At 37.6% G+C, this 25320-nt stretch overlaps 1 protein-coding gene across 1 annotated transcript in view; it reads right to left on the bottom strand.

Moving 5' to 3' along the window:
* LOC134796740 (ammonium transporter Rh type B-B-like) overlaps window positions 1-25320 on the bottom strand; it is an 86171-nt gene that overhangs the window by 15498 nt on the left and 45353 nt on the right. The window contains exons 3-4 of the mRNA XM_063768937.1: window positions 6104-6295; window positions 4850-4992 (exon numbers count right to left, since the gene is read on the bottom strand). Of these exons, the coding sequence (XP_063625007.1) occupies window positions 4850-4992; window positions 6104-6295 (335 nt within the window). The remainder of the gene's footprint in view (window positions 1-4849; window positions 4993-6103; window positions 6296-25320) is intronic.

A 25320-nucleotide genomic window follows, 5' to 3' on the forward strand; every position in this document is an offset into this window, starting at 1 on the left:
ACCAAACTATGAATTAAACACAGATAGCAGTAAGCTCCAAAATTGCTTAATAATATTTATTCATATACTTTCTGTTTTTTTACCGATTTTATCTATTTTTTTGTAATAAGAATGGTTTTTCTGCATGTATATCACACATTTTTTTAAATAAAAAAAACTGACCAGCGATTGACCATAATTTCACCTAAAGGAAAGTGACGACAGAGTCAAAGATGTTTCTCATTGATTCAGTAACAATGTATTTACCAAGACTGGCTGAGATAGCAAGACACGTTCGTACGTTTCCGTGAAAATACGATGGAAAATAATTATGCACTACATCTGTAACACAGGCAAGACATCCTCCAGACTGAGCATAGTAGCTCTACCCCCTCTGCCACAAATACGGTAGTTTTACTCCATTTTAGAGTCGAAAGTGTCTTTGTGTGACGTCCGTGTCTTTGAACGGACCAATCACGGCACGGGACCTCGCTCGTCACCTCGTCCCCCGCACCCCCGTATTTTTGGCAGCATCGGTTTCATGTAATAATTGCTCTAAACTCCGTCTAGATGATTTCTAGTCTATGATCTGTAATACCTATTTAATACTGGTCAACCATCGATTGCCTATATTCGTTCAGCAATCCGAATAACGCGTCTAGTGTTCAATTTTGTCCAAATTGCTTGTTTGTTTGGCGTACAACGCGCGACAAACAGAGTCGATTGAATGCCGTTTGACAAGTGGAACTAACTTAACGTCCCTTTGTTAACCGACCGGTGAAGAGGAGGGTATTGTGTTTCGCAATCGAGCAAACTATTTGAAAAATTTCACGGGAATGGAAATAAATCTAGCGACAGGAGCGAGTAGACAAAAATTATTTTGAATTTAAATTGTACAGTAGACGTCAAAGATATGTTTACACTTTTGCACCTTACTCCTTTGTAATAAGGCGAAAAATGTAAACATATCTTTGACGTCGACTGTACATACAAACTAACATATTTAAATGTGTTTGTTTTCTCACATTTATAACGGAACAGCCCACCGCACAGCTTAAAATAACAATGTCTTTGATTAACTGATTACGGTCTAAATTTGAATAAGATCGACAAGTGCGAGTCGGACTCGCCCACCGAGGGTTCAGTGCTTTTTAGTATTTGTTGTTATAGCGGCAACAGAAATACATCATCTGTGAAAATTTCAACTGTCACGGTTCATGAGATACAGCCTGGTGACAGACAGACGGACAGTAGAGTCTTAGTAATAGGATTCCTTTTTTACCCTTTAGGTACGGAACCCTAAAAATCATGTTTTTTCTGTGTCTCATCTCCTCCAGTATTATTGAATCTGTGGCGATACCGTAAAACGGGGTGAACAGAAATCGCGGGGTGAATAGAGAAATTTTGAACTTTTTCTTTCAAGTTGTTATATTTAAAAACGTACATCTCTAAAATTAGATTTTTTGGAATGCGTATAAAGTAGACTATTTATTCTCAACACTGATACCAAAAGAACTTAATCAAACTGCCTAAAAGTTAGATTTTTTTGACTCTAAAGTAAGGTCTCGCCGAGGTAAGAAATGAAGCCTGTCTGAACTTTGTTCTAGCGGTAAATGTTTTGACATTAACTAAGTAAAAGTTAGCTAACTTGGTAATATAGTATATGTAGTACCTAAATAATAAATAATATCACTAATTTTAGCAATTGCAAAAAAACAATAACAAGCAAATTTACGTGATAAAGGGGTCAGTGGACACGCATATGGGGTGAACAGTTACGCCATATGGGGTGATTAGATACAACAAAGGGGTGTAAAGACACGCCTTGGGGTTTAAAAGACACGAAAAAATAATTTTGTGTTAAATAGCTGTTTAACAGATATATATACCAATAGAGTATCCACATAATAATGACCAAATTCGATGCCTATGACAGCTAAAACTTAATATTTCTATTCACCCCTTTCTTGTGTCTATCGACCCCGTTTTAAGGATATGGAGAAAACAGGTAGTTTTCTTTGATTTTCTCTGAATTGAGTAGGTAAAAATTTATTTCACAAATGCAAAATTGAAGAACTAACCAAGACTCAAAAAATGATATCAAAATTATTACTTTTATCATTTGGATTATTGGCGAAAATCGTCCTTGAAGTTGAAAATCGTGTCTTTTCACCCCGTTTTACGGTACTCAAGATAGACGATCTCGGGAAGCTGATTAGTTGCCATTGCCCGTGAAAATCCCTAAAGCATTTAGTTAATAGCGGCTCTTTGGAACACTGCTTCGCGATCGAGTTCGAATTTGGAAGTAATCTATTTAATTTAATCAAGGTTGAGTTAAATGTGAAATATTGTGTACAAATCGCTTTAATCCTCAAATAAGGAAAATGTGTGCTGTGTGTAAAATTATTAGGAACGTATTAATTAAGTATATTATGTATAATGTGTATCGCTTTGCAATCTAACTTTATTAATCCTTGAAGTGACAGGTGGCGTCATTCACTTGTCTCAAAAGTACACTTACCTTTTTCTGCACACCATATCTATCTTCCGCTTTTTTTGTAGGTACTTATACCATTCACGATTTTAAAAAGGCTAGCTATTACATGCATAGGTAAAGTTTGATGCTACGTACGCAGTGTTTTTAATTAAATAATTAGTAATCCTATCTAGTTTCAGAATATAAAATTTTTCTGGTGTCCATAATTTCTGAGTATAAAGCCAATTTACATGTTGATCTTTTGGTTCTCATTCACGCACGCACTAATACATGTTCGAACAAGTGCGAGCGAAATGCACTCGCGAATGACAGCAAAATTACATCATTTCGATATCAAAATGTAAGCTCGAATTGTCTGTCATCGTTATGTTAAGATTCCGGGTATAATCAAGTCAGCATTTAACTTTTATAAATCTTCAACATGATTGTCCACTGTATAACTCGTTGGCTAAATCCGTGCATTGTTCCGCGTTAATAGCCACATTACTCGTCTCAGATAGAATCGCTTACTTAATGATGGGGCTCTGAGGGCCTACCACAACCATCGACATGTTGCCTCTCTGTCACACTTCCGTACAAATTCACAAGTGCGACAGAGAGGCAACCCATAGAACGTGGTTCGCGGCAGGCCCTCTGCTCATGTTTACCGAGTCTGTGGCCGTTTGACAAGACGTTTGGTTAAGAAGGGGGCGTAAAGTCAGGAAATTAGATAGGGATAATAGTACATTACATACCTAGGGAGGTAAATTCGTAAATGCTCCAGATTGCAGGTGTTTGTGGCCCGAACCGAAGGTAAGGGCCATAAATATGCGATCTGGGGCTTTACGAATTACCGCCCGTGGTTTGTATAAAGTTTTACGTCTTGCCTTGGCCAGGAAGTGAGATTTTCTTCCCGTCCCGTGGGTGACGGTGACGTAAAAGATATAGCGCGCCGCGCTAAAATTGCGACGGAAGTGTTTGGCGACCGCGCGTGTTTTACGTCTTAACGTTTAACTCTGTAAGTATACATACTTCTGTTTAAATTTTTGCTTGTCAAATCCCTCGGCTATATAATTAGCCATTTTAAACTGAAATTAAATTGCTGTGATATCAGGGTAACGATATAAAATTGAAATTAAATGAAAATACGAGTAAGACAGGTTTTGATTTTTTCTATTAAGCAAACTTTAACCTACTTAGTAAGGCTAGGTAGTATAGTTTCCATGTAAACGAAAAGAGAACGTAGTGAACCATAAAGGATGACTCACGTTAGACCGGGCCGGGTCCGGGCCGGATCTTCTGGCGCATACTTTTCTATGGCAGGTGATCACGTGATGCTTTCCATAGAAAAGGAAGCGCTGGAAGCTCCGGCCCGGACTCGGCCTGGTAAGTCATCCTTAATTTACAAACTGCCTCAGTTAAGTGGCAGATCTATAAAGTCGCGGTTTTCCTCGACAGTGCCGCACAGTGTTGATGGGTCGCTATTAGTCCCGCATCCCCGAAGTATTTAGTTAATAACGCGGATTCTGTAGTGTTTGCCGACGGGCGGCCATTAGCGAGCTAACATTTAGGTACTGGCGGATTTTAGCTCGGTTTTCATAAAATAAAGCGAATGGGTTCTGTTATATTAAAAATCAAAGTTGGATATAAGTCAGCACAATTTTTTTTAAAACATAAATCGTTATTCAGCGGAATAATGTAATGCTATTGAAATTAGTCGTCATCCAAATTTTAACCGTAGGTTATTGTGGTTGGTCAGTGCCTCCTAGCTGGAAAACTGTTTTGAGTGGTACGTTGGTGGTCAGAGTGGATAAACCTATAGCGAATTACATAGCGAGTGTTGTGTGCAATGCATCATTTGACAATAATGCCGAAAACGAGGGTATTCCTCGCTTCCCCTGCCGCCGCCGTCTCTTGCGCCGAGCAATCTGAAGGGCTAACCGCGAAACCCGAAATTCTCAAATCGCGGGGATATTTCTCTTTTACTCCAATGAAAGTTTAATTAGGATAACAGAGAAAAATACCCGCAATTTGCGAACTTCGATTTTCGCGGTTATAGCCCTGTCGCGGAGTGCTGCAGCCCGCAGATTGCGGACCGACGCAAACGCGTGCTCCAGGTGATGCTCCTAACTAATTTTAATATATTTACTTGAAAAACCACCAGACTCCAATACGTAGTCCAGATGGGGGAAGATCACACAGTCTGGAGTGCGTACTCTGGAGTACCAATTGGCCGAAGACCGTATACCGCTGGAGAGGCGAAGTGCAAAAAGACCGAGCGAACTCGGCGCCGTCGACTGGACAGAAACGACTTTGGATTGCATGGCGGTCTTTGATGTCAGAGGCCAACATCCACTTCGGGTCGCTGCGCTACAGCAGTAAGTAAGTAGGTACCTGAAAAACGCTGGTGACGAGGTAAATGTTGGCGCTAGCGATGGCGGTCTCCACGATCGCGATGAAGAGGAGCTGGCCACCGCTGGCGACGCCCAGGAGCGCTCCGAAGGTTATGAGAATGGTTGCCGCCATTATGTCAGCCTCTGAAGAAAACACACATAATGACGAAAAAATTAGAATAACCTGGTTTAATAATGCTGGGCAGAGAAGAAGTATGGTTGGTACTAGAGTTAGATCAAGAAAAGTTTGCAGAACACGCAGTGCCAGTGTTATTTATACATCATACTTTCATAGAAGTATGACGTTTAAAATAACACCTGCACTGCGTGTGCTGTCAAAATCTCTGCAGACTTTTCTTGGTTTAACTCTATTTTGGTATCTGGTTTTGATTTACCACAGTAAAACTCGTAATTTGAATAATAAAATGTTAAATAGGTAATCTGAAGTGTCATCCCGGGGTGGAATGTCGTCAAACGTGTACCTACAACAAGCTCTCTTACGTGTACAATAATTGACATCAGAATTGATTAGGTATCAGGCACGAAAAACTATTCATCTTTTTCTTGTTATCAGGACTAACTGAGACAGAAGATTTGGTTCAACACATCTACAAAAAAAATGGTTAAATTGAATAATACTAAGAAATAAACACAATCTATCCCTGAATACCCAGTAAATAATACGGTTGCAGCCTTGGTTGACTTGCTTGGTCTTGACTTTTTATCCAAATATGAACTTTAATTCTATAGGATTTTATTCGTATTTTAAAGTATGTAGCAAATGGAAAATACCCGTTTTCAGTAAGCATTGCAAAACTGTGCACTATTTCTTGTGGAATTTATGCCTCTAAAATAGGATTTCAGTACTGAAATTGGTTTTCCTTGATCTATTCTTCTAATTAAAGAAAATGTAGGTCATACAAAGATTAAGTTCTAGTATTTAATCTTCACAGTTATAGCAGACATTGGCATCGCGATTCTTGTTATGTACTATTCCCCTGATTTAAGGATGACTCACGTTAGATCGGGCCGTGTCCGGAGCTTCCGGCGCTTACTTTTCTATGACATGACAGGTGATCACGTGATGCCTCCCATAGAAAACAATGCGCCGGAAGCTCCGTACACGGCCCGGTCTAACGTGAGTCATCCTTAAGTGAGACGTTTCACGAAATCGTGTGAACGTCAGCTGCGGCTTCGTTGGCGGGTTGAGTTGAGGATAGCATTGAAAAAAACCGTTGTACATACTCGTACTTACCGATTATAGTCTCCTTGTTAAGCGGTATAACCATGTCCTTCATATTGAACCACCCCTGGGTAAGAAGGGACCACTGAGCCACCAAAGCTGCGAGGAGCCAGTTGAAGCCGAGCGCACTGTAGCAGTACTTCTTCAGGAACGTCATCAGGAACCCGAAGCCGATGTAGATCATCACGTGGGTGTCTTCGAAACCTGATTGGGCCAAAATAATTCAAATTAAATGTATAAAATCATAAACGGAGAGTAGATAAAACACTTAGCTAAAGCTCTTTTTAGGGTTCCGTACCCAAAGGGTAAAAACGAGACCCTATTACTAAGACTCTACTCCACTGTCCTTCTGTCTGTCATCAGGCTGTATCTCATGAACCGTGATAGCTAGCAGTTGAAATTTTCACAGATGATGTATTTCTGTTGCCGCTATAACAACAAGTACTAAAAAGTACGGAACCCTCGGTGGGAGTATCCGACTCGCACTGGTTTTTTGCCAATATGTCTTCTTATTGGCTTGGGCAAAAAATATTACGCGTGTCCGGAACTCCTCGTCTACAGGTCCCATTTTTAAACCTGTTCTCGTGAAATTTTAGGAGTTGGTTCAATCATTATTAAATAATTTTATTTTATTTTTTTCAGATGGCAGAGCGATGGAGTATCGATCCAGAGGCCGCGAGGTCAAGTCTCACCCAAGACAGTAATATTTTCTAAGCTTAATTATTATATAGAATTTTTGTCGATTCAGTTTTTTTTTATGGCGGAACAATCAATAGGGGTTCGCGAAGTCTACAGCTCACAAAGCCACTGATGGTTATGTAGTAACAAAATATGGGAGAGGTCAAAATTTCTCGAATACTGATCTAAATTTTACATATGTATGACGTATGGTTTGCAGACTCATTATTTACTTTGCCAATAGTGTCGTGCTCTGGGAGGTGAATGAGGTCAGCCCCTAAATAATCTGCATCAAAATTAAAACGTCGCTAAAAATAAAGATAAACACCATAAATCCGCAATATGGGTACCTGAAGTTTTCCTTGAGTTTTCCTAAGTTTTTGTGAGTCTCGTCTGTTGCGTGAATGTTTATTTTTATATTTACTTGTTATTATGATGAACTACCCTATTCAGAAAATGCTTTTGATTTAAATACCTACCCAAATAGAACCAGCTTATGGAAATACGGAAGAAAGGCTTTTTTTCATAAGAGATCCTTTTCAGCTAAAATAACTAGCACACATAAATAGAATAAATAGCTGTCAATTTCTCACTTACGTCTGTCACAACATATTTTCAATACCAATACAAGCGAATGGGAGCTGTCATAACAGTTTTCTCTTTAATAAATCAGGTCAATAGTTCAAATATACGAGAAGTCCGGACGCAACATTTATGTATATAGAGGCATGATGAGTTGCCAAAGCATTAATCAATGGGCCCGATTCGGATTTTGAAATAGACATATATTAGACATCTTTTAGACATCACCAAGATACGATAACGATATGTTTAAGATCTAACCTGTCAAATTTGACAATTGCGCGATTCTGGAGATACTGTTGAACGATTTCCACAGGATATGACTTAGAGATCCAATTCACATCTAATAGATATCTTACTCTATCTAACGTAAAAGTGACATTGGTTGCCCGAATTGCGCTGCAAAAGAGAACTAGTTGATATCTAAACTATAACGTATTTATTTACGAGTAGGTATGTTTAGTCTAATTGTTTTATATAATTTTTTCACCTCAGCAGCTCGAACAAGGGTACTTTGCTTCTTAAAAACAGTGAGCAAAATGCTATTTTGCTCACTGAGTCATTTTGTCTCACTCAGTGAGCAAAATCGTATTTTGCTCAATGAGTGTGTCTCACTCAGTGAGCAAAATGCGATTTTGCTCACTGAGTGAGACAAAATGACATTCAAGTGACCTTTATAGTCAAATGTCATTTCAACATGCGGGGTCTAATACAAGTTCGATATACTTGGGTTCTATTATCTCTGTCCCTCTAGGTATGTTCTCACTGCTTAGGGTGAAAAATTTTGTGTACTACACGAGATCAAACTTATTTACATCTCGTGCGCTTTTGAATCCCTTACTACGCTCAAGATTCTAAATTAGATTCACGAGCGTAGCGAGTCTTTCGCTTGCACGGGACTCAAAATAAGCACTCGAAGAAATATCAAACTTTGATCTCTTGTTGTACAAATAACTATAGCATTTTAAACATTTAAAACGATGATTCTCGTTTAAATGCTGATTGAGTATTTTTATATTAAGTACAGACCTATATAAAGTTTTCATACATTTCCACACGAAAACGACGTAAAGGATTGCCAAAATACGTTGTCAATTTTTTTAGGAATATTATTCTTACTTACACGTTTTAAATTCATTAAAATTAAAACTACAATCATATAACACGATACTTTCTAAATATTCTCATTTAGCTTTGATACACAAACGCAAACTTTTGTTAAAAGGTTTGGGCGGAGGTTACCAAATTCGGAATAGGTTCAATCCTGAATTTTCCAGTTTCTTATTTCGTCAGCTTAGCGGGTAGATCGTATGGCGTAGTAACGTAGTATACATAAACATTCTCAAACAATATGTAAGTAGCTAAATAAACTAATTATAAGCGGGTAGACTTAGTTTTTATTAGGTCATTATTATCGACAATATGCCACAGTAAAAATCTTTTCACCACTGCACCAGCTCGGAAAGGCTTACTTTGCACTTCAAAAACTGATAGCAAAGTTGCATTTTATTCACATGTGAGGCAAAGGAAACAAATGCAAATTTTCAGTTGTTTTCTTATGTTGGCTGGTAGAATTTACATTTAAATAATGATTTTGGATGATAAATATTTAATAACATTCATTTGGATTTGATTTCTTTTCATTTTGTTTGATATTTTATTTTTAATATTTGCTTCGGGTTGGTGTGGTGAAAAATTTTGTGTTTCACTCGGGGGCAAATTTTGTTTAACCCTCGTGCTTTGAAACCCTCGTAACGCTCAAGATTCAATTTTTCGAACCACTCGCTATGCTCGTGGTTCAATTTTGGAATCTTTCGCTTGCTCGGGTATCAATATTAGCACGATCGGTTAAACAACAACTTTGTCAACGTATATTTATAGGAATATTTTTTTTGTCGAAATTTTATTTTTCCTGGTTAAACCACTAAAACTAAGAAAAACTTTCGTGGTTTGCACGCTCTGAGTTTGCACGTATTACAGGGTTAATACTGTATAACCACATTGGTCTATGAATACGAGTAGTATCGAATAGAATATTCACATCAAAGTGGAGAGAATGCACGATATTCACTTATTAATAATGTTTGCTCGCCGTTCGCGTATTCAAAGAGTCAATATGTATAGACATTGAGTAGCTATGTGAATATTATGAACATTACGATTACGAACAATTGATGGGGTAAGTCATGGAGCTTCAAACTTCAAACTTCAACATTTATTCAGCAAATAGGCCACAAGGGCACTTTACACTTCAACTTTGAATTTACATACACGCAAAATTAATAATAATACGAGTAATGGAAAACCACAAATGATCGACACTTTTAGCCAGTGTTCGACATAAGTACTTTAGGTCAAAGTGACAGGAATTAATTTTGAATAAAGAAAAAAAATCGTTGTTCGAACTTAAACTTATTACTTTGACATAAGTGCCATGTCGAACATTGGTGCAGCGTCGATCATTGGTGCTTTTACCTTACATCAACAATATTTACTTTAAAAGCAATCATTACTTGAGCTTATATTAAAACTGGAGTTGGTCTGCCTCCTGAAACCCACATAGTACTATACACAGAGGATTTTATTATGTCTGACCACGGGGTAGTAAGCTATCCCGTGGTCATCATCTCAGCCATAAGACGTCCACTCCTGAACATAGGCCTCCCCCTTGGACCTCCATACGTGCCGGTTGGAAGCGACCCGCATCCAGCGTCTTCCGGCGACCTTAACAAGGTCGTCCGTCCATCTTGTGGGTGGACGTCCTACGCTGCGCTTGCTAGTCCGTGGTCTCCACTCGAGCACTTTTCGACCCCGTAACGCCCTAGACACCTAAGGGTGTCTAGGGCGTTAAATACGTCCGCCACTGAGGGCTTGGTCAGTTTTTCTTTAGTATACGACATCTATTTCAATGCATAATCATAAAAATACGTTGAACAGCTACTTTCAAGGGAACTCCCGTATAGTCAACTTCCGTCCTTTCGCTCTTAAAACTTACCGAACTAACCTTGGATCTCACGGCACCATACCCAGAATATGTAGGGAACATAACAAGTTATTCAAAGCCTCCCAAGTCGACATCTTATCTATAAGTCAAAGTAGTTTTAAGAATTTCTTGTATAAAAACGCTAAAGTATAGTATAGTATAGTATTATAATAACGCTAGCGTATAGTATACATATATGCTAATAAGTTCTAATTTAACTATAAGTATGTTATATTACTTTATACTTTAGGTCTTAATGGATTAGATAAGTATTAACGCATGTCGTGTTTACCTATAATTGGATAGACACTTATTCATGTACTTTTGGCTTTTGTTTGTAATTTCTGTAGTGTTATATCTGTTGGTAAACCTTAAATAAATAAAATAAAATAAATATACCGTTACAACTTACAACTGCCAGATATAGTGCATAATTATTTTCCATCTTATTTTCACGGAAACGTACGAACGTTTGCTATTTCAGTCAATCTCGGTATAAAAGTACTGAGGTTGACTGAAGTAGCATGACAAATACGAACGTTTCCGAGGAAATACGATGGAAAACAATTATGCACTACATCTGTACTTTCAAATAATCGTGCAGAAAAAACTAACCGATTTGTAAAGTCGCGTAAATTAGACTTAGTGTATAGAATGAGTCATGTTTTATATTTAGTTTTTCTGTGATTTAGTGGTTACCATGTGGTTACAACGCATTTAAGATAAATATTTATCCCTACGCAAATATTATCCATTGTAATAAGTACTATAAAATATATAAAACAAGTCCCACATCTCGCAACAAAAATAATAATTTCGAAATGAATTCCAATTCGTTGTTTCCTATCCCGAAATAGAGCCCCGGGGGCCGATTCGGATGGAAATGCCTTTGACATCGCCCTTTATGGCGCAATTACACTTGCTGTATGAATTCTGCGGTAATCATGTCTGCGACCTCGTACCAGGTGGTATTGCTGACGCTTAACGAGTATTTTGTGACCCAATTCACCCAATATATAACGTAAAAGTATTTACGGTATATATTGGGTACGGTATATTACGGTATATATGTATACGGTATATATATAAAAGTTTTAACTTTTCCCTTTAACATAACTTTGCCCACCGCGTCACAGTTCAGTAAAAGTGAAATAACTTAAAGTAGTTACTGATACACTTTCTGAAGAAAGTTGCAGATACATTTTCTGAAGAAAGTTACAGATTGGTCTATCTGAAGAAAGTTACAGATACACTTTCTTCACTGTAACTACTTTTAACTTATTTCGCTTTTACTGAACTGTGACGCGGAGGGCAAAGTTATGGTAAAGGGCAAAGTTTTATACTTTTACGGTCAGTAAACGTTATCAGATGACGCATAGTTTTTTAAATTTATTTTCTCATTATATTAGTGGCATGCACCCAACCATGGTGATTGGCGGAAGAGAGGGGAGGCGATTGCCCAGCAGAGGGAAACGAAAAGGCCACAAAAAAAAACAGTGGCTAACAAGTGTACGACCTGCCTGGTGGTAAGCGGTTATCATGGTCTATAATAGTATTCACTTGCAACTCAAGGGGCGTCACATGCGCGTTTCAAATCCTAAGCATTCCTTAAACCCGACACGCCTTCGAGAAAACTTCAGTATAGCGTTCACGGAAGGAAATTCCTCTGAAACCGCAAAGTGCGTCAAGGCTTATAAATCTTATAATATTCTGATTGAATTAAGAAGTTGTGAATTGTATCTAAGTAGATTTGTTATGGATACGATCTGTCAGCTGTCAACATTTCTTCAACCGGGCCCCTATTTCACCACGGTGACAGGTGTGACAATTGTCGACATCACTGTTACTAACGTCACAGGCCTCCGTAGGCTACGGTAACCGCTTACCATTGGACGGGCGGTGTGCTTGTTTGCCACCAACATTTTAATTTAAATAAAATCCATTATATCGCCAATAAATAAGTAATTATTTTGCGAAGCTAATGACAATTGTCACAAGAAACACGAAATTCCGACACAGAACTCATTTGCTGTCAAGAATTACCGAGTCATCATAAACTTCGCAAGAGAAATACCTGTTTTTTGCCTATATAATAAAGTTTTTTAAAATAATACAGTGATGGTAGCAAACCGGAATACGGTTCGCCCGATGGTAAGCGGTAACTGAAGCCCATGGATGCCTGTGACGTCAGCAATAGTGACATTTGTCGAATTGTTGCACCTCTCACCGTGGTGGGGCCAGAAATGATACCTTTGACAGTTGACCGACCATATCAAAAACAAATCCAGATCTAAATGTCTGTTATTACAATCAGAATTAGCCTCCGTTTAGGTTCCAAAAAGATTAGCACCCGCCTTTTTCTAACTGTATTAATTAGAAAAGGACTGGTAGACTATCTCGTGCATGAGGTAAATACTACACAGGTATGTACGGGGTAGTGACTGGACCCCGTGTTGTTTCAGAATGTTGTGAGTACGAAACTCGCTCGCAGTTGCCTTTTATTTTCCTTTTTTCAAAATGTAAATAGAGAAGAGAGGCAAAAGGAATGAAATGTGAATAAATGGACTTACACAATTTGCACATAGGTACATAGGTCTGCCGCATGCACCCTAAAAGGTGGGCCAAAATGGTTACCGAGTGGGACCCACAAAACACCATCGAAGGTGCAGGCCGGCCGAAAAGGAGATGGCGAGACGACTTGGACGCATTTTACCCGGATTGGCGGGAGAGTACAAACGACAGGGTTGAGTAGAGGAAAGGAGGGGAGGTCTTACTAAACTTGGCTAACAATAAAATATACATATGTGACGCATTCTACCCCAAATGGTGGGAAAATGCTGATGACAGGTTCGAGTGGAGAAAACGAGGGGAGGCCTTTGCCCAGCAGTGGGACAGCAAACTAGGCTACTAAAAAAATTACAATTATCAAGGAAATAAGGATAATCGCACGAACTCGTCAAGGCGATGCGAATAAATTACAGGTGACTTGAAGCGTTCAAAGGCATTGGGTGAAATTTGGTAGCGATCGTCATGTATTGTGTACAACGTACTCGTAACATTATGTGGGGATTTCTGTTGATGCCTGAAAGGTAGATTACAGATGATTAGTTTCAGTAATGTCAATAGTTTGAATGTAAGGTGCATAATCGAAACTGAACATCTAAAGTGGCATTCTATGGAACTTGCTAACTATGTAAACAAACCGCCATATTGAAATTGTCTCCATTAAATTCCCCTACATAAATAAGCTATGTAATTAAGCCTTCAATATTTATGTAAAAAGTCTGGTTATTTATTATTTATTTATGGTGTAAAATATCTTTTATTCCACCACACTTCAATAAATCTTAGGTACTCGTATTTTTCACAAATAACAAAATTGTAATCTCGCATTTTCTGTGAAATTAAACAATATTCAATCTCAAATATTTAGTTTATATTTATATTTAAGTTTAGTTATTAATTAGTTTTATGTTTAGATTATGTGTTATTTTAGTTACTATAAAATATAAGAATTAATATTACAATCTCAAATATTTTTAATTAATATTAAATTATAAAAAAAAAAACTTTAACATCACAGTAACATCATCCCTTTGCTTTCTACTAACGAGTAAATCAGGATTCGATTTTATAAAACCTTGAAAAAGCCAATACCTAAAAAAAAAATTTAAATACATTTTTTACCTTCCAATATTTCAATTTAAAACCTTTGATGTCTAAATCACATCGGCAAAGTCCCTAGCTGGATAAAAATGTATTGAATTGTCATGGTAACATGGAATCTACATATGTATGCAAAATTTTGCACAATGGGATAAGGCAAAATAGGTCTGTATCCATCGAGATTGCATTACGGACGGACGGAAAGCGATATAATGATAGGTATAACAAGGTTATTTATACCTTCGTGATCGTATACGGAATTTTACAAATAGGCTTTTTTGTAGGTATTGGCACCAGAGTTAAAATCACGCATAATAGGGATGCGATTTTGAAATAGGGATCAACACATCACTTTCACTACACCTTATAAAACAGTCCCCCGCTGCGTCTGTCTGCTTGTGTGTAAGTATTCAAAAACTACTGAACGGATTTTCATGCGGTTTTCAATGAGTGATTCTTGAGGAAGGTTTAGATGCATAATATGTTGGGTTTTTGTAACCCGTGCGAAGCCGGGGCGGGTCGCTAAAGATATAAAGCAATCAAATATAATCTTAGCTAAATAATCGCCCGAAAGTAGAAGGAAGACGTACAACTAAAGGAAATCCCAAAATAAGGTGTTTCATCCGCAGATCCGATAAACGTCCGGTATTAATCTGTGATCTTATCCCGTATAACTAACGGCGCGATTCGGGAAATGATTTAGAGATTAACTAGATATGAAATAGTAAAGATATGTGACGTTCCACGGAAGAATGTACCTTATGGCGGCTGGCGCTTACGTTATCATTAACGCCGCTCCAATATTTAGACGGGGCAATGGTACCTTTTGCCGTGAAACGTCACATATCTTTACTATTTCATATCTAGTGAATCTCTAATTCATTTCCCGAATCGCGTCGTAAGTCGTCCGTCAGATGGGATCATTTGTTACATTCTAATAACGGATGGAATTACTCTGCACAGGGATCATGATATCGTAATAAGATGATTATGTAAGGTAAGAAGAGATCCCTTAAAGGTATATGTTCGCCTTTGTACTACTGATGTGTTATTTCCTGTTTTATGTTTATTTTTTGTACAATAAAGTATTTTACTACTATTACTACCTACTACCTGTATTAAAACGAAAATATAGCTTTGATAATCCGCCAAATAATAGCGTGCTAACGTATTATTTGCTTACATTTTTTTGCTTGCAATATTAATCTTGTCACTTCACGACGTGAAAATAAAGACGCAAATAAGATATTAATAAAAAACCGGGCAAGTGCGAGTCGGACTCGCGCACGAAGGGTTCCGTACCACAATGAAAAAAAAAACGGAAAAAAAATGCAAAAAAAAACGGTCACCCATTTAAGTACTGACCACGCCCGACGTTGCTTAACTTTGGTCAAAAATCACGTTTGTTGTATGGGAACCCCATTTAAATCTTTATTTTATTCTGTTTTTAGTATTTGTTGTTATAGCGGCAACAGAAATACATCATCTGTGAAAATTTCAAGTGCTAGACACTTCACGGTTCGTGAGATACAGCCTGGTGACAGACAGACGGACGGACGGACGGACGGACGGACAGCGAAGTCTTAGTAATAGGGTCCCGTTTTACCTTTTGGGTACGGAACCCTAAAAACCGGCCAAGTGCGACTCGGACTCCCGCACGACCACCTACACAATAAACGGCAAAAAAAGCACGTTTGTTGTATGGGAGCCCCACTTAAATATTTATTATATTCTGTTTTTAGTTTATTTGTTGTTATAGCGGCAACAGAAATACATCATCTGTGAAAATTTCAACTGCTTAGGTATCACGGTTCATGAGATACAGCCTGGTGACAGACAGACAGACGGACAGACGGAGCGGAGTCTTAGTAATAGGGTCCCGTTTTTACCCTTTGGGTACGGAACCCTAAAAATCACCACCTAAAGTACAAAACTTGACCGCCGTTCACGTGTCAAGTTTGATGAACGATTTTTCGTAAACTTCACATGTTTCACAACTATGCTTAATTTCTAATTCAAAATCAATAACTTTTTGACTTTGCTTAAAAAAAACAACATGGCAAAAAATTTAAACAATGATTACATTAAGGTACCTACGTTTATAAATGGTAACTGTTAATGTTTATAAACACGCCATTCAGGCTCCAACTTCACCACGGTGACAGGTGCGACAATTGTAAAACATCACTGTTGCTGACGTCACAGACATCCATGGGCTACGGTTACCGCTTACCATCGGGCGGGCCGTAGTCCTGTTTGCCACCATCATTGTTTTATTAAAAAAAACTTTATTATATCGGAAAAAAACAGATATTTCTCTTGCTAAGTTTATGACAATTGTCACAAGAAACACTACAATTGTCACGAAATTCCGACATATAACTCATTACCTGTCAAGAATTACCTATAATTCTTCTAAATCTTGACAATTGTCAGAAACTTCGCAAAAGAAATATCTGTTTTTTTCCGATATAATAAAGTTTTTTTTAAATAATACAATGATGGTGGCAAACAGGAATACGGCCCGCCCGATGGTAAGTGGTAACCGTAGCCCATGGATGCCTGTGACGTCAGCAACAGTGATTTTACAATTGTCGCACCTGTCACCGTGGTGAAATTGGGGCCTTTAGTATAGTAATGCAGTAAGTACAAGACGATTCATAAGGGGGCCCACTGATTAACAGTCCGCCGGACGGTATCGGCCTGTCAGTTGTTCGGAACTGTCAAAATTTTGTTCTAACTGACAGGCCGATACCGTCCGGCAGACTGTTAATCAGTGGGCCCCTTAAGTTTAGAATTCATCAATATTTTTATAGACACGGCGCCATCGTTTCTGTAACAGCTGTAAGTCATAAGTGATAACTATTTTCAATAAAGTTGTGTGGCTTGACACTTTAAATTTACCGAACGATTATTTATTAGTTTATTACATACAATGTGGAAAGATAAGTCGGGCCCTGGAGGGAAACTACCTTAAATCCTTAAGCTGGATCATTTTACTTAAAGGACACATTCCTTTATTTTAAAAAAGAAACAAAACTGTATTCAAAGATTTTGTTTTTTTTTCTTCAATTTGTCTTGTCTAAAAAATCTTGAGTATCTAAATATTCGGTTTTATGGATATTTTGTACGACAGACGAGTGTAAGACCTAATGTTTCTTGGAGAAATGTTATCATTAACATTAACTGTATCGACTATTAGAATAAAATTGCGAGTGTTTATTTTTTGGAATTTTTAGTTTGTCCGAGTCCCGGGCGAGGCAAGCGAGTTGTAGAAAATCTTTGTATGCAGTTTTGTTCCTTTTTTAAAATAAAGGAATGTCTCCTTTAAGTAAAATGAGCCAGCTTAAGGATTTAAGGTAATTTCCCTCCAGGGCCCGACTTATCTTTCCACACTGTATACAAGGGAAAAAAATACCAAGGTCTCCAGTGCCCAGGGCTGGAATCGAACCAGCCGGCCTAGCCAAGGTGTCAATCGCTATCGCTTCAACAACGAAACGCTTTTTCACTCTCTACCAATTTTCCATATTAATTAGTGCGTCAGTGACAGTTGCGTTTCGATCGCTACGGAGCGTAAGCGATTGACATGTTGGCTACGCGGCTTGCGTCCTCCGTTTATCGTTTTTAGTACGGGAAGTAATATAGGCATAAGGTGCAAATTTTGGTATCGGATGAATTCACTTAGCACAGATGTAATATACGTAAAGCTAAGCTATTTGAGCCCGGTAGACATCCGCCTATCTGGCAGGTAGGCAGGGGGGCAGTCAAAGTAATTTGTAATGGATTCAAGCTTTCAACTCCTTTTTAACCCCGTTAGAGGATGAATTTTTAAAAACGCTGAAATTACTTTTCTTGTATTCTAATAATATGCGCATATAAAAAGTTTCAAGCCCCACTCTCGAAAAAAAATTTGATCTCCATACAAATTTTCGACCCCTATTTTGCCACCTTAGGGAGTGAATTTTCAAAAACGCTCAAATTAGTTTTCTTGTATTTAACGAAGTTTGAAATTCCTAGCTTAAAATAAAACATGAACCCCATACAAAATTTCATCCCCTTTTTAACCCCCTTAGGGGTTGAATTTTTCAAAATGGTTTCATCTCTTGTACACATTATAAATGTACCCTGTTGTGCACATTTAAACTTTCTAGCTTTTGTAGTTTCGGCTGATAATAGTAATAGTTGAATAAAAAAATAGCTAACCGATTTTGATTTGTTCGTCAATATTTTTATTTTTTTCTATTAAACTGTACATCAAAGGTCTCAAAATGAATTCCTCATGCCCGATTTATACCAAACTCGAGGTGGTAGGTAAATAGAAGCTGATATGGGGCGTGTAACTTTGGATGCCCCCCTGCCTACCCACCAGGGGGTGGCGGATGGCTACCGGGCTGGATTGGTTTAGCTTTACGTAGGTATACTACATCTGTGCCAAGTGAATTCATCCGATACCAATATTTGCACGTCCCATACACTGGGTGACACTACTTCCCTCACTATTTAGTAGTAGTAGTAGTAGTAAGTAGTGTATCTACTTGTAAAAACACAAATTAAAGTATTTTCAGAAAGTAATTTAATTTGTTCTTAGAGTATTATTCATTTAATTACATGGATATAGTACCTATATTTAATCTCGATATTATACTATACGGGTTGAATTAGTGACATCAAAATAACCAACTTTAACATTACAGTATAGAAACGCTGCAACAGTATAAAACTGCAGCAGTCGGCATCCGAAACTCACTTCTTCTTCCTCGCGTTATCCCGGATTTTTGCCACGGCTCAACTAATCCCACGAATTGGCGTAGGCACTAGTTTTTACGAAAGCTACTGCCATCTGACCTTCCAACCCAGAGGAACTAGGCCTTATTGGGATTAGTCCGGTTTCCTCACGATGTTTTCCTTCACCGAAAAGCGACTGGTAAATTTCAAATGATATTTCGTACGTAAGTTCCGAAAAACACATTGGTTCGAGCCGGGGTTTAAACCCGCGACCTCCGGATTCAAAGTCGCACGCTCTCACCGCTAGGCCACCAGCGCTCCTCATCCGAAACTCACTTCAATGTCCCTTTTAAGAAAATATAATTTAACCTATTTGCATAAACAATACGATCCAAATGCAAAACAACTGTACCAAGAATTAAAAGCTTTCGAAGCTTGTCTGACATGCGAGAGCTTTTTGTGATAATGAATTTCGCCGCTATACTTACTCAACCTCGTATCTGCAACACTCATTTGATGACAAAAACACCCGTATTCCGAATGAAAGAAAAGCGACATTTCCATCAAATGATTGTTGCAGATATGAGGTTGAGTAAGTATAGCGACGATTTGCTAGCCGAACGTGATCGAAAGCTTTCACGAAGCTCGAACGGATCGCGGGATTTCAAAGTTGTTGATAGATTTAAACACTGCAGTTTGGAAACTGAATATGCCTGGTGTTTTTTGGTCAGTATTTTGTGTTTTATTATTTGAGGTGAGAAACATTTAATAGCAAGCTTGGATGTTTTAATACTCTTTTAGAATAGTAAAAGCTTTTCAAAATAAAAAATAAACGGATACATTGTTGTGTGGTAAACTTTTATAAATCAATACACTATTTATATGTAATAAGATTAAGTTTGAATCTAAAAACAGTTGTAATGTTTTTTATTTATCGCTACTTACTTATATATTTTTCTTACTTACTACACTTTATTACACCTAGGTATTTAAAATTACATTTCTGAACTGACGACGGAGATTTTCTTATAGGACTTGAGAGTATTTGATTCACAATTCCAAATAAACTAGTCTTTTAAATAACAAATGAATTAAGACTTAAAGGACTCGAGTTACTTTCCAACTCCATCCACCAGCGGCCTTTTCGTTGAAGACCGTTAAACATAGTTTCATGATGGTGGTAATTTCGAGTCGCCATCACCAGACCATTAACGCAGGACTCGTGTTACACCGTACCCTTCCCAACATCAAGTCGATGTAGAGCGTTTTCACAAATTCACCCGTACCCCACGGCGCATGCCGAGAGATGTCAACAGTTTAAGTATAGGTACCAACAGATGTAGTGCATAATTATTTTCCATTGTATTTTCATGGGAACGTACGAACGTGTCTTGCTATTTCAGTCAGTCTCGGTACAAAAAGTACTGAGGTTGACTGAAGTGGCATGACAAATGCCAACACGGCGTTTCCGAGAAAATACGACGGAAAACAATTATGCACCATATCTGTACCCACTAGAGATGCAACGGATAGTTGTTTGGCCGGATACCGGATACCGGATATTCGGCCGATGATCAGGCCGAATATCCGGTATCCGGCCGCCGAATATTCGGCCGGCGAAATTATACCTACATTTCGGTTATTCAGGTGCGCATTGTGCAGACTTTGATCTGTTTCGTAGTGAAAGTTCGCGTGGACTCATTTCTAGGTTCGAATATGAGTGCGCGTGCAATAGCGGAATGTTTAAAATGTTTTAAAATAATAAACGAGTACGATTATGACCGTCACTGTTTCTTAAATCCAATTTGTTGAGTCCAAAATCAAGCAAAATTACTATCCGGTATCCGGCCGGATATTAGGTCACTATCCGGTATCCGGCCGGATAGTAAAAAGGGGGCCGGATAGGCCGGATACCGGATAGTAACCGGATATCCGGTGCATCTCTAGTACCCACTGTTCGTATTTAGATTACACCAGTGTTACTGCTGCAATATTGCAGATTTTCTCTGCATTGCATTATATCAACATGTAGGCATGCAATTTGTGGCTTTTAAATAAATTAAATGAAAAAAATGAACCCGACTGCAATTTCTTTCAGAATGCTGTTGGAACTACGTCTTATACGACTTAGTAATGAGACTATATTTTTTCGCAATATGGTCTGAAAATTATCCGTTCGTGCTGCCACAGAAATGCTTGAGGCAGAGCACCTGCTAGGTAGTCCCATCATGGGTAGCGATGTGCCGTTCTCGGAAATTTCCCGAGAACAGAGAAATCTATCTGAAACTTTCCCGGAAATGTTCTCTGAGAGTTTAACCCGTTCGTCGCAAAAGTCATGAATTCTTTTGTTTAATCGCTTAGTGTAGGAGATAAGACAAATACCATGGAAGCTTAAAAGCATATAGGTACTTGGCACCATTCATAGCTATATAAAAAATAATACTTATTGATAAAAACAACACAAAATTGACCAAACAGGCAAAAGGTATATATAAACTTAACAAAAGTAAATATGTGATTCCATTAAAAAAAATTAAGATTGTTCATAACTTATTTATCCTCGAGAAAGTTGGAAAGTTTCCGGAAATTTCTTAGGAAAGGAATTCTCAGAAACAAGAACGTTCTCATCGGCACATCACTGGTCCCATCAAAGGGTTTACCGTGAACACCGAAGTTCGCAAATTGCGGGCATCTTTCTCTGTCACTCAAATTACGCCCTCATTGGAGTAAAAGAGAAAATGCTCGCAATTCGCGAACTTCGTTGTTCACGGTAGGCCCTAACCCTTCAAGTGGCGCCAGCGAAAACGCGAAAAGTAGTCAAGTGGCGGGGCCCCGGTGGATGGTCAGCGCAGATTAAGAAAATTTTACAAAATCTTAAGCTTAAGCTTTTCTATGTTTGAAAGTATATTAAATCACATATTGTTAGAATCAGCGTTATATAGGCTATTTGAATATAGCAATTAAATTATTCTAATGTTTATACATTTGGCCAGACCTAATCAAACTCCGGAAGAATGACAGTTTTCCAACTTCCTTGTTAAAAATGACTCCCACCATAAAACTAATTGATTATTGGAGGTAATTGCTATTTAATTATCAAATGAAGACGTTTATCTTTAATATTAAATCAATAAAAGGGAACGAAAATACAATTTCTTTTACAAAACAACCTCTTAAAAAACGAGACTGACCTCGGACTAGGCGTTCGCTACCGAATCAATGGTCCTCACCAACAAATTTTATACCAAGTGTTTTTGTGTTTCTTGTGGTATGCTATCCTTCTCTAACTCGCTACCTAATTTTGGGCGCTAGAAGAGCGTAACTATACTTAAATGCATTCAATTTCACCTCTAAATACGTCAACACCTCATTAACCACTCACTGGTGGATGACAGTTTACTGGTTTTCGCATCGACCATTCACGGGTTGACCGCCACTTGAAGGGCTAAGCATTAAGCCGTTCGCCACGGTGTACGCATCTCCCATAATAGACCAGCGGTGGAACAAAAATGGGTTTTGATAACATTAAAGTTTTTTCTTTTTTGATATGTTATTGCATGCATGTTAAATAACATTTATGTAAAATATTAGAAAATTATAGGTGGAGCGTTCGGCCATATTTAAATATTTCAATTTTGCTAAATAACTATGTAAATATAAAATTAAAGTTACAAAAAACTGTAACATGTTCAATAACACTTTAATTTATTCACATTATTCGGTTTTTAGAAATCTGGAACAGCTGCTTTCTGGTGAACGTAAAAACACGAATTACTTTGTCAATAAAGAATTAAAGTAGCTGATATTGTAAAATTACGATATTATCTATCAACTTAGTATACTTGTAAAAAATTAGAAATGTAGACAATGTGCTTGTCTAGATATTGATTTCTGGTTAAGCAGTATAGCCAATATTGAATTAAAGTTTGTAGAGTTAATATTACACAGTCATAATAAAGATCTTAGTTCCCACACAAAATATTAGAAATATAAAATCACGGCGACACTAAATACTGATACGTAAATATGCATTCCGCGCTTATATTGAGTTACATTTCAAACACGCGGCGTTTTCGCGCGCCGCGCTGTGCGCCGTGGCAGGAGGCAGCGATCGACGGTGGCGGGCTAGCGATTAGCGCGGTGCCCGTAAAAAATACGCAAAACGTTTATAAAATTATTATCAATGGTAAATAGTTATATTGTTAATAGTAGGTACACTAATGGAAACTTACCTACACTTATTTATTTCTATATGTACTAGGGATTGCCCGCGGTTTGGTTTACGTAGAATTCGTTATCGTGTTAAGTATAGAAATAATAGATACATTTGAAAATTATTTTAGGTGCATTGTCATACAGATAACCACCCTTGTTAAAGTATTCTTCAAATTCAATAGACAGGTGTCATTTCAATATAATTTTGCGTAATTTGGCGCTTTTAGGTTATAAATGACTAGCGACATATATTTTTTGTTTAAGAGCGATATCCGATATATATATCTCCGATAATATTTACTTTATCATTTAAATCAATTTCAAACTAACGTTATTCAATATTTATCATTTTAAAGTCAATTTTACCAACCAACTGAGCTTTACGCGTATACCTACGGAAACAACTCAAAATTTGCATCAAATTAAATGCCACTCTTCTTATCCGTTTCGAACAATCAAGAGGGCCTTTACGAGCTGATGTAGTGAAAATTTTATTTAACCCTCGTCCCTTGAAACCTTCACTACGCTCGAGGTTCAACTTTACGAACCACTCGCTACGCTTGTGGTTCAATTTTAGAATGTTTCGCTTGTTTGGGTATCAATATTAGCATGATTAATCAACAAATTTTCCCCTTGTAAAACAAATAAATAAGGTAGGTGAGGTGCAGGCATATGAGGCCCGGCGGGTAACAAGGCCCAGCATTCAAAAATAGCAGTTGCTCCCTATTATTCTGAATTTGTACTTGTTGCTAAGAAGATCCACTGTCAGTGCAGGTAAAAAGGTCCAGTCCCGGGCCTTATTGAACGTATGAGATGAAATAATAGATTAAAATATTTTTAGATAATTTTGAATATTTTTAATCTCTCATTAATAAGGCCGATTTGAAGAAACTTCTATGAAATTATGACTTATAAATAACACCTTCACTGCGTGGGCTGTCCAAATCGCTGCAGACTTTTCTTGGTCTAACTCTAATAATTTTTCACTTGCTTTATTGACCTAAAGACGTTTTAAAGAATCAAAAAGTCTAATAACATTTAGACACTTATACTTTTTAAAGGCAGTAACTACTTACTTATATAGGTAACTTTTTTTATTAATACATAGGTAGTTATTTACGATAGAAGTGCGAAAAATTGAAATTTTGCAACGAATGACGAATTTTAAAACACGGCCAAAGGGAGTGTTTTAATGTGCTTATTATAGCACCGGTGTCGTAATGTAGCACCAGGGCCCTATTTCACCAACGTGACATTGTTGCTGACGTCACAGGCATCCATGGGCTACGGTTATAGCTTACCATCGGACGGGCCTTATTCCTGTTTGTCACTATCATTGTATTATTAAAAAAAAACTTTATTATATCGGCAAAAAACAGGTATCTTTCTTGTTTATGATGATAATGATGACAATTGACACAAGATTTCAAAGAACTTTCGGTAATTCATGACAGTAAATGAGTTCTGTGTCGGAATTTCGTGACAACTGTCGTATTTCTTGTGACAATTGTCCAAGTCCCAGCCCCCCCTTTGCTACAGTCCAACCCGAAAGGCACCTTAGGTCGGCGCTTACGTCATTATTACCGGCGCCCTATTAACTAATGAAATGAGAATGAAATGAAAATGAAATGAAAAATATTTATTTCGAGCAACTATGGACTCATACAGATTTGTTAGTAGACTTACGTTCCTAATGTTAGTACCTAATTAACTATTACAATACATATACACTGCTGGAAACATGCATTTCGCAGCAGTGTCTCATATACGGGCAGTCAAGTCTGTCCGCTATCACACACAGGATAGGGTTGGGGCTGGCCCGCACCCGGCGCATCAGGGATGTGCATCGTGCAAACTAATGCGGTGCTACGCGACGTAAGCGCCGACCGCCATATTCAACGTGGTTTGTCACATAGTACCCTGTAAAGGTATGATTTCAGGGATAAAAAATATGTTATAACGTTATCCAGCGTATAATGGAATTCATAAAAGTTTTTCTTTATAATTACTACAAGTAAATTTGTTCATATTTGCATATTATTAAAAAGGTAAATGAAAAGTAATTGAGTAATTTAATTACTAATTAATGTAATCACAATTGCAAATTACACAGAAAAATTAATTACATGTAATTAAATTTTATGTAATTAAATTACAAACATTTTAATTACATGTAATTAAATTACACGAGTAATTAATTACATGTAATTAAATTACACGAGTAATTAATTACATGTAATTAAATTACACGAGTAATTAATTACATGTAATTAAATTACACGAGTAATTAATTACATGTAATTAAATTACACGAGTAATTAATTACGCCCAACACTGGTTGGTGGCAAACAACCACACCGCTCGTCTGATGGTAAGCGGT

This window comes from Cydia splendana, chromosome 14 (genome assembly GCF_910591565.1).
Source record: "Cydia splendana chromosome 14, ilCydSple1.2, whole genome shotgun sequence".
NCBI classification, from domain to species: Eukaryota; Metazoa; Arthropoda; class Insecta; order Lepidoptera; family Tortricidae; genus Cydia; species Cydia splendana.